The following is an 8,801-nucleotide window of genomic DNA, read 5'->3' as shown; positions in this document are numbered from 1 at the left end:
GCTGAGCGCAGGGACTTTGGGGTGATGACAGCCCGGGGTGCCATGCGCGGGGACCTCGGGGTGGCGACTGCCTGGGCATGGGGTGCCGCAGGGACCCACCATCTCTGGCGCTGCTCCCCACCACCCAGCACCCACCGAGCACCCACCCCGGCCGGGCGCCCCAGCCGCTCCGGCAGCACCGGGGCAGGATCCGGCCCGGGAGGCTTACGGGTGGCTCTCGGCCGCGACTGCCCCCCCCCTCCCCGGGGGGAGGCACCACCCCCGGCCCCCCGCCCCCAGCCCCATTTGCCAGGCGGGACCATTCAAAACCCGCCCGGCCCCGCCGCTTCTCCCTGGATTCCGGCGCCGCTTCCCGGGGCCGCGGCCGAGGATGCTCCGTCTGCCGGCGGCGGCGGGGGGGGGGGCGTGTGCGCGGCGCCGGGGGCTGAGCCAGCGGCGGGGAGCCGAGCCCCGGCCCTGCCCGGGACACTTGGCGGGGAGGAAGAAGAAGAGGAGGAGGCGGGAGGAGGAAGAAGAAGAGGCCGCCCTCGGCCTCGGCCCCGCCATGCCGGGCCCCGCCGGGGAGCGTGGCCCGGCGGCAGCGGCCCCCCGGGGGCTGTGAGCGGCCCGGGGCTGGCGGAGGGGGGGCCCCGGAGCGGCATGGCCAGCCCCGTCCCCCCCGCCGCCGCCGCCGGGATTTAGCCGGTGCCTGGATGCTTTCGCCTCCCGTTTCCACTTCGGGCGGGCATGTGCGCGGGGGAGCCGGGCCGCCCCCAGCCTCCTCCGGCGCGGACCCCCCCCGCGCCCTGACTCCCCGGTGAGGGGCTCCGCCGCCAGCCCCGTCCCGCCGCCGGCCCCGGAGGACGGGGAGCGCCCGCCCGCCCTGGCCCCCCTGGCCGGTGGGTGCCGGGCGGGGGGCGGCGGGCACCGGTAACTTGTTTTTAGCGTACCCCGGTACCGGCTGGGGCACCCCCCCCCGAGGAGATTTGGGTTTAAACTTTGGCTTTTGGGAAGCCCCGAAGATGCCTTTCCACCCGGTGACGGCGGCTTTGATGTACCGGGGGATCTACACCATCCCCAACATCCTCGCCGAGCAGCACCCCGTGGAGATCCCCGAGGACGAGCTGGAGGGTGAGCGGGCCGGGGCGGGGGGGCCCATCCCGTGTGGGGTGCGGGGGGGCTTGGGGTGCGCGGCCCCCCGGCGCCGTGCGGAGCCTCAAGGCGAGCGGGATGCGGATGGATGGATGGATGGATGGATGGGGAGGAGGAGGAGGAGGAGGGGAGGAAGGGAAGCGTGGGAGAAAGCCGGGCAGCGGGAGAGGGTGGCGGGGGGGCCGTGGGGGTGGTCCCGGCCCCAGTGTCGCCGTTGTGTCAATATGACACAGCAGGGACCGGCGGTGGCGGCTCGGGGCCGGACCCCCCCAGCGTGGCGGGGCCACCCTCCCCGCTGTCATAATATGACAGTGGCTGGCGGCGCGGGGGGCCCCGGGGGCCGCTGTCACCCGTGTCACCCCACTCGGGTCACGGCAGCCCCACGCAGCCCCGGTGCCACCGCTCTCCGGCCGGGAGGGGTGGCCGCTGGGGCTCTGCCCACCCGTGCGATGAGCGGGGCCGGTGTCAGCTCGCTATCGCCAGAATGGCTTTTTCCACCCCAAAAGTTTGCCGGGGCAGCGGGATGGGCGCTGTCGGTACCCCCCAGGCCGCCCCGGCTTGGGGTGTCCCCAGGGAGCCCCGTTCTGCTGGGCGCAGGGGGAAAGGGGCTGCAGCACCCACGGCCCACGGCCCCCATCGCTGCCCCAGCACTGGCACCACAGGGTAAACTGAGGCACGGGGCAGCCCCACACACGGCCCCGCTGCACCTTCAGGAGAGGATGGAGGGGGCTCAGCATCAGGCCTGGAGCCCTTGGGACTCCTCATGGGGAAACTGAGGCACGGAGCCCCAGGGCTGGGGTGCTGAGGGGCTCTGGCCCCAGAGCCTGGCCGGGAGCCCCAGGTAGGTGGGGAGATGGGCTCACGCCAGGTGTGCGAGGGTGTGTGTGCCCACAGCTCTGCGGGTTGTGTGCCTGCACGCTTACGTGCCCGTGTGCAGCCTCACTGCAGGGGTTGTGTGTGCGTGTGCACGGGTGTGTACCTCACACCTTCGTACAGTCCCACTGCACGTTGTGCGTGTGTGTTCATGCATTTTTATGCACACACAGAGCCTCACTGCGGGGTGTCTGTGTGAGGGAGTGTGTGTGTGTACACACGGGCAGCATCACTGCAGCGTGTGTGTGCACATGGACAGCCTCGCTGCAGCGTGTGTGCACACACGTACAGCGTCAGAGCAGAACGGGTTCATATGCACAGCCCTGCTGCAGAGAGAGCGTGTGTGTGTGCATGCACAAGTACATCACTGCGCTGTGGCTCTGTGTGTGCCTGCGTGTGTGCATGCACGAGTACAGCATCAGTGCAAGGCGGGGGGGCGTGTGTGCACGCCCAAGAACAGCATCACTGCAAGGTGGTTGTGTGTGTGTGTGTGCGCATGCACAAGTACATCGCTGCAAGGCGTTGGTGCATGCGTGCATGCACAAGTACAGCCTCGCTGCAAGGTGTGTGTGTGCACAACCTCACTGCAGCATGTGCCTGTGCATCGATGCGTGTGTGTGCACAGCCTCGCTGCAGTGTGCGTGCATGCTCACCACGCGTGTGTGCACATGTGCCAGGGCGTTGTGTCGATGCACCCAGCCTCGCGCAGCACCGACGGGTGCTGACAGGCCCTGGGGTGCTCCCGGCCCGGGGCTCCCCCCCCAGCACCCCGCCTGCGGCTGCACGCCCACTGCGCCGTGTGGCCGCAGGGATCGATGGCAGTGGCGGGAGCCCCAAGGTGACCCCGTGAAGCGCCAGACACCTGCGCCGCTGCGGGGGGGCTGTGCTGCCACCCGCTGCCACCTTTCCCCGGTCACCCTCCAGTTTGGGGGGACATCTGTGACACCCAGCTGCCCTCCTGGCCCTGCAGCCGCCCCTCAGGGCTCCCTGTTGGGACTGAGAAGATGCAGGGTGCTACTGGCTCAGCCGGGGAGAGTCGGGGTGTCTCAGCTGGGGGGGTGACACCCCTAATGTGACCCCAGTTTGGCCACTGTCGGGGCATGTCCTTGCTTTCCCCCCAACACCCTGAGCTGGGTGATGGGGAACCACCTTTGGGTGGTCTGGGATGAGCTTCCTCGAAGGAGGAATTCAGGGGGTGCCTGGACTGGAGCGGGGCTCCCTGCAAGTACAGGGGGAACCAGAAGCATCCCCCTGCCTGGGCAGGGATGCCAGCCATATAGAGAAGCTTTACCCATTAGGCCGGCAGGCCAAAAGCCCCCAAAACTCCCCCAAAACACCTCGGAAGACATCACCAATGGGCCATCATCATCCGGGCAGGGATGTCCCCATGCGCTGGGGATCGATAGCACAACCTACATGGGTTTTTCCCTCAAAACCCAAAGTTCTTAGCCCCTGTTTCTCCTGCCGGGCTCCTCCAACGCAAACCCCTCCGGCAGCTGGCAAAGACCTGCCTGTTTGTGCTGCCCGGTGCCAGCAGCTTTGCTGCCTGGCAAAGGAAGAGGGCACCGACATCCCAGCTCAGCTTCCTGGTGTTCTTCATACAAACTCGCTTGGTCCCTTCTTTCCCATCAGTCTGGTTCAAGCTCCACATGTTGGGGGCATCAGAAAGGTAGAAACACCCCCAAAAGGGAGCAAAGCCCTGAGCGCAGCAGGAGGCAAGATGGAGTTGATGGGCACCACAAGGCTTTGGGGTGGGTGATAGCCACGCAGTGTGGCAAGCGCCGTGCCTCAGTTTCCCTGCTGCACTCCGAGCTTGGCACAGCCTCTCTCTGCCACCCCACAGGGGCTCATTTTGAGCCAGAAACCCCAAATCCTCCCACTTTCTCCCTGCCTCCATCCCATCTTCCTCTGCATGGGAGATGGCTGAACGCTGAAGCAACCCCAGTGAGAGCTGGTACTTTTTTTGGCTGGTGTGGCACAGCTCTGGCACCCATCCTGTAACCCTGTGATGGGTGCAAAGTCCCCAGGGAGGACATGGGTGCTGGCATGGCTGGCACCCAGCACCCTCCCTATGCCAGCACCTGGGGTGCAGGGCAGGGTATGGTCCCAGCCAGGCACTGAAGTGCTGTGGGGGTCTCCCCCCCCCCCGCAGCCCCCGCCCTGGTAGGCACCCTAAACTCGAGCACATCCCAGGAAGGCATTTTTGGGGCAGGATGCCAGGTTTTTGGCTGCAGAGGGCCAGGCGGTGGCAAGGGCAGTGTGGGTGCTGTGAGAAGGCAGCTGGATTTGGAGCAAAGACCTTGGGATGTGTTGGTGTCCCCTTGGGGAGGTCAGACCCTTCTCGGGGAGGTTTTGGGTGCAAGAGTTGCTGGAGACACCATTTGTGTGTGTGTGTGCATGTGCACAGGTGCCTGCGCTGCCTTGCACACCCCTCCTGGTACCCCTGGGACCTGCACAACCCCCCCCCACCCCCCAACACCCAGACCCCAGCACCCCCATCACCCTCTCACAGCTCGTTACACACCCCCATCGCAGCCCAGCCCATAACACCCCCCCCCACCAGGACACACACACACACACATATGCAGGGTGTTGCTGGGGGGGGTGCTCTGGTCCCTGCAGGGGTGGCAGCCCCTCCTGCCATGCCTCAGTTTCCCCTCTCTAAGGGGGACCCCACTGGTTCCCTATGGACCCCACTATGGCCCACTAAGGGATGGGTGGTCCATTTGGGGCCACCAGTAATGGCTATGGGGGCTGGGGGGTGCGAGGGCTGGGGGGGTGGCCGGACTGATCCCCCCTCCCCCTGCAGAGATCCGGGAAGCCTTCAAGGTGTTCGACCGGGATGGCAACGGCTTCATCTCCAAGCAGGAGCTGGGCACGGCCATGCGCTCCCTGGGCTACATGCCCAACGAGGTGGAGCTGGAAGTCATCATCCAGCGCCTCGACATGGACGGTAGGATCCCAGCGCCCCGGGGATGGGGACGGGACCCCCAGCACCCTCCCTTTGGTGAAGCCCCCAATTTGCCCTGTTTCTGCCCCGCTTGCTGGTGGCTGCCTGACCCGACGTGGGATGCAGGAGGGCCTGATCCAGGCTGGAGCCTCCTGCTCATCCATCACCATCACCGCCATCACCATCCCAGCTTTGTTTAGGAGGATTTAAAGATCCTGGAGCACTTGCGGGTGGGAACAGCACCTCTCCTGGCTCAGCAAACCAGCTGGGACCGGGCTGCTGGGGCCAGATCCTGCACCCCGGGCCGGATCCTGCACCCTGGGTTGGACCCTGCACCCCGGGCCATGCTCTCACCACTGAGCAGGCCAAGCTGGCCGTGCACCTCCAGCACTCGCTGCCACCATCGGCCTGTCCCTGTCACTCCTGCACTCAATGGGACCTTAAAGAGCTCGTTAATTTATTGGTTTCCTTTTTTTTTTTTTTTTTTTTTTTTTTTCCCCCATTTAAAAGCCTTTCTGGCAGTGCTGCCAAGCCGCCGCTCCCTTCATTACTCATCGTTAGTGCTGGCCTGACAGCCCCGACACCAGCATCCTCCGCAGCCGCAGGGTACGGCCAGCCTGGCGGCACCCTGCCCCAGCCCCTTCCTTGCATCCCCTGGGGTCACAGCCACCATGGGGGTCCCCAACTGGCATTGGCATCCCAGCTGGAATTGGGGTTCCAGGTGGTGTTTGGGGTCCTGGATAGTGTTGGGGGGCCCCAGACAACACTGGGGGTCCCCAAAAGGCATTGGGGGTCCCCAGATGGCATTGGGGTGCCAGCTGGAACTGGGGACCCCAGACAGTGTTAGGTATCCCAGCTGGTGTTGGGGGACCCCAAACTTTGCTGGAGGTCCCCAGACAGTTGTGGGGTACACAGTTGGTTTTGGGGGTCCCTAGCCACCATTGTGGGTCCCCGGATAGCACTAGGGGGTGTCCAGATGGCATTGGGGTGCCAGCTGGCACTGGAGACCCCAGCCAGCGTTGGGCGTCCTGGCCAATGTTGGGAGACCCCTAGCTTTGCTGGAGGTCCCCAGATGGTGTTGGGGTCACTGGCTGGTTTTGGGGGTCCCTGGCCAGCAGCTGGGTGCTGGTTAGTACTGGGGGTCCCCAACCAGTCTGAGGGTCCCTGGCTGCTGAAGTCTGAGAGTCCAAGGTCCTGTAATACCAGCTGCTGCTCTGGGCCATTGTAGGGTGGATGGGCAAGACTGGGGGGCTCTGGGCTGCCTGAGCCCCCCCAGGTGCTGTGCCCAGGAGCAGGGTCACCCCAGCAGTGCCAAGCCCAGGAGACTGGGGTGCCCCCAAAAAACACCAAGGCTTGGAGCAGGGCCCCCCCAGGCTGCGCAGGGGTGTACCTCTGAGCATTGCTGAGTGCAGGCAGGGTGACCCCCCCCCCCCCCCCCCAAACAGCCCCATGGGGACCCTTCGGGGGAGGGGGAGTTGTACGTGTCCCCATGACTGGGCAGGGGGTGATGGCCTCCCCCGTGTCCCACAGGTGACGGGCAGGTGGACTTCGAGGAGTTCGTGACATTACTGGGGCCCAAGCTGTCCACCTCGGGCATCCCGGAGAAGTTCCATGGCACAGACTTCGACACCGTCTTCTGGAAGGTAGGGAGCCCCCTCGCCTTCCCCCCGGCGGGGTCCAGCACCCCTAGGCCCCACACTGAGAGCCCCGGGGGATGGCTCGGGGTCAGGGTTAGGGTCAAGGTTGGGGTTGGGGTTAGGGTTGAGGTTAAGGTTAGGGTCAGGGCTGGGGCTGGGGTTAGGGTTAGGGTGAGGGTGAAGATTAGGATCAGGATCAGGCTCTGGGTTAGGGCCAGGGTTAGAGTTGCTTTAAGGTTTAGGATGAGGGTTGCGGTCAGAGTTGGGCTCAGGGTTAGGATTGGGGTCAGGGCTGAGATTAGGGTGAGGGTCAAGCTCGTGTTCAGGCTCCAGGTTAGGGTTAGTGGAAAGGGTAGGCTTAGGGTCAGGGTTGGGGTCAGGGTCAGGGTTAGGATACACCAGCCTGAGGCTTTTCTGTCCCTGCCTTGGCACGAGGTGGCAGATGGTGTGAGGCTGGGCACCCACTGGGTCCCCTTCTTGGGAGCCACCAGCCCCGCTCTGCCAGGGGGTCAGCAGGACATCAGCCTTTTTCTGACCAAAAATGGGGGTATCCAGACAAAATGCAGCACCGAAGGGTGCCGGGGGACCCCACAGCATCACTGCAACCCCCGTGGTGGGGTCCCAGCATGGGGTGAGCCTGAGCCCCCCACCCGCTCCCCGCAGTGTGACATGCAGAAGCTGACAGTGGACGAGCTGAAGCGGCTGCTGTACGACACCTTCTGCGAGCACCTCTCCATGAAGGACATTGAGAACATCATCATGACGGAGGAGGAGAGCCACATGGGCACGGCCGAGGAGTGCCCTGTCGACGTGGAGAGTGAGTGCCGGGCGGCCGGGGATGCCAAATACCTGCCCCAGCCCCAACGCCACAGGGATGGCACCGGGAACCCGGGGTACGGGGGGGGGTGTTGGGGTAACCCCCCGGCTCTCCCCCCAGCCTGCTCCAGCCAGCAGATCCGGCAGACCTGTGTGCGGAAGAGCCTCATCTGCGCCTTCGCCATCGCCTTCATCATCAGCGTGATGCTCATTGCCGCCAACCAGGTGCTGCGCAGTGGCATGAAGTAGCAGGGCCGCCCCGAGCGCCTGCCTCCGGCCACCGACGGGGAGCCGCACCTCTAGCGGGGAGTATATAGAGAGATATATATCCATATTTGAATCAGACATGCAAAAACCCCCCCGGGAGGGGGCAAACCTGAGGGGGGAAGACCCATGCTGGGTCCCCACTGTCCCGGGGCGATGCAATCGCATGGCTGTTTGCAGAACATGGAAACTTTGATAAAGACACACAACCCCCCCTCGCCAGAAAAAAAAAAAAAAACCAACCCGTAAGTGCATGTAATGTGCATGGAGCCCCGTGTGCTGCCCCCTCCCCACGCCGGGGGTGGATTGCCCCCCAGGCGTAGGATCCCGTCGGATACACCGATACTAGCGTCTGTAGGTCTATATTTATGATAAAAACCAAATCATCCCCTAAGCAATACACGCGCCTGAGATGGTTTCTAGTCTGAGATGGGAGTGTTTGCATGGACTTGGCTGCCAAGGGCTGGATTTCACACACCCCACCCCCCACCCCCCCCCAACCCCCCTGCCCCAGCCCCCGCGCCGTGCCTCGGTTTCCCCACCTGCCAGGTGGGGGGACAACGCTGACCTCCTGCTTGATGCACTTTGAGCCGACTGCCCTGGGAAGAGCCGGAGCGACCCCGAGGCTGGGGAGCCCGCCCTGCACACCCCTGAGCCCCTCCAGCCTGTATGTAGCACCCACCTGGGCACCAGACTGGTTCGGATTTGGGGCCGTTTCTCATTCTTTGGAGTTGTTTTTGGGGTTTTATTTATTTATTTTTTTCTCTTCCTGGTTGGTTGTTTCTGATCTGAAATAAAACTGGGATTTCTGAAGCGCTCTGGGCTGCTGGGGCTCCTGGCGATGCGGGGGGGCAGCGATGGGGCAGGGTTGGGGACAGGCACGGTGTGATGGGTGCCAGGCAGGTGTAGGAGCACCCATGGGTGCTGCTGAGCTGCTGCCAGTGTGTGGCCGAGTCCTCCTGGCAAGGAAGGTGGGCAATGGCCAGGGGTCTGTGGCCCCCCAGCATCCCGGGGGGGGCTGGAGCATCCCCAAACCTGGGGCTGGAGAGGACCTGGCTCCTTCCTGGTGGCTCCCACCAGGGCTGGTTGGGGTTACGCCCCCGTGTCCCCTACCCTGGTCCAGCTGTGGA

At 64.8% G+C, this 8,801-nt stretch overlaps 1 protein-coding gene across 1 annotated transcript; it reads left to right on the top strand.

Moving 5' to 3' along the window:
• The first annotated feature begins 1,001 nt into the window (after nt 1-1,001).
• Nucleotides 1,002-7,656, top strand: CABP7 (calcium binding protein 7). The gene is made up of 5 exons (XM_075719041.1): nt 1,002-1,110; nt 4,814-4,957; nt 6,485-6,597; nt 7,255-7,408; nt 7,529-7,656. The coding sequence occupies exons 1-5, from the start codon at nt 1,002-1,004 to the stop codon at nt 7,654-7,656; spliced, it is 648 nt and encodes a 215-aa protein (XP_075575156.1).
• The last annotated feature ends 1,145 nt before the right edge of the window (nt 7,657-8,801 follow it).

Source organism: Pelecanus crispus, chromosome 11 (assembly GCF_030463565.1).
Source record: "Pelecanus crispus isolate bPelCri1 chromosome 11, bPelCri1.pri, whole genome shotgun sequence".
NCBI classification, from domain to species: Eukaryota; Metazoa; Chordata; class Aves; order Pelecaniformes; family Pelecanidae; genus Pelecanus; species Pelecanus crispus.
This window is presented reverse-complemented; position numbering and strand designations above follow the sequence as displayed.

Excerpts from the sequence above, each read along its gene's own strand:
- CABP7 (XM_075719041.1), top strand. The coding sequence starts at position 1,002 with ATGCCTTTCCACCCGGTGACGGCGGCTTTGATGTACCGGGGGATCTAC. Across the intron at positions 1,111-4,813 it reads CCCCGAGGACGAGCTGGAGG|AGATCCGGGAAGCCTTCAAG; the intron begins GTGAGCGGGCCG and ends CTCCCCCTGCAG. Across the intron at positions 4,958-6,484 it reads CCAGCGCCTCGACATGGACG|GTGACGGGCAGGTGGACTTC; the intron begins GTAGGATCCCAG and ends CGTGTCCCACAG.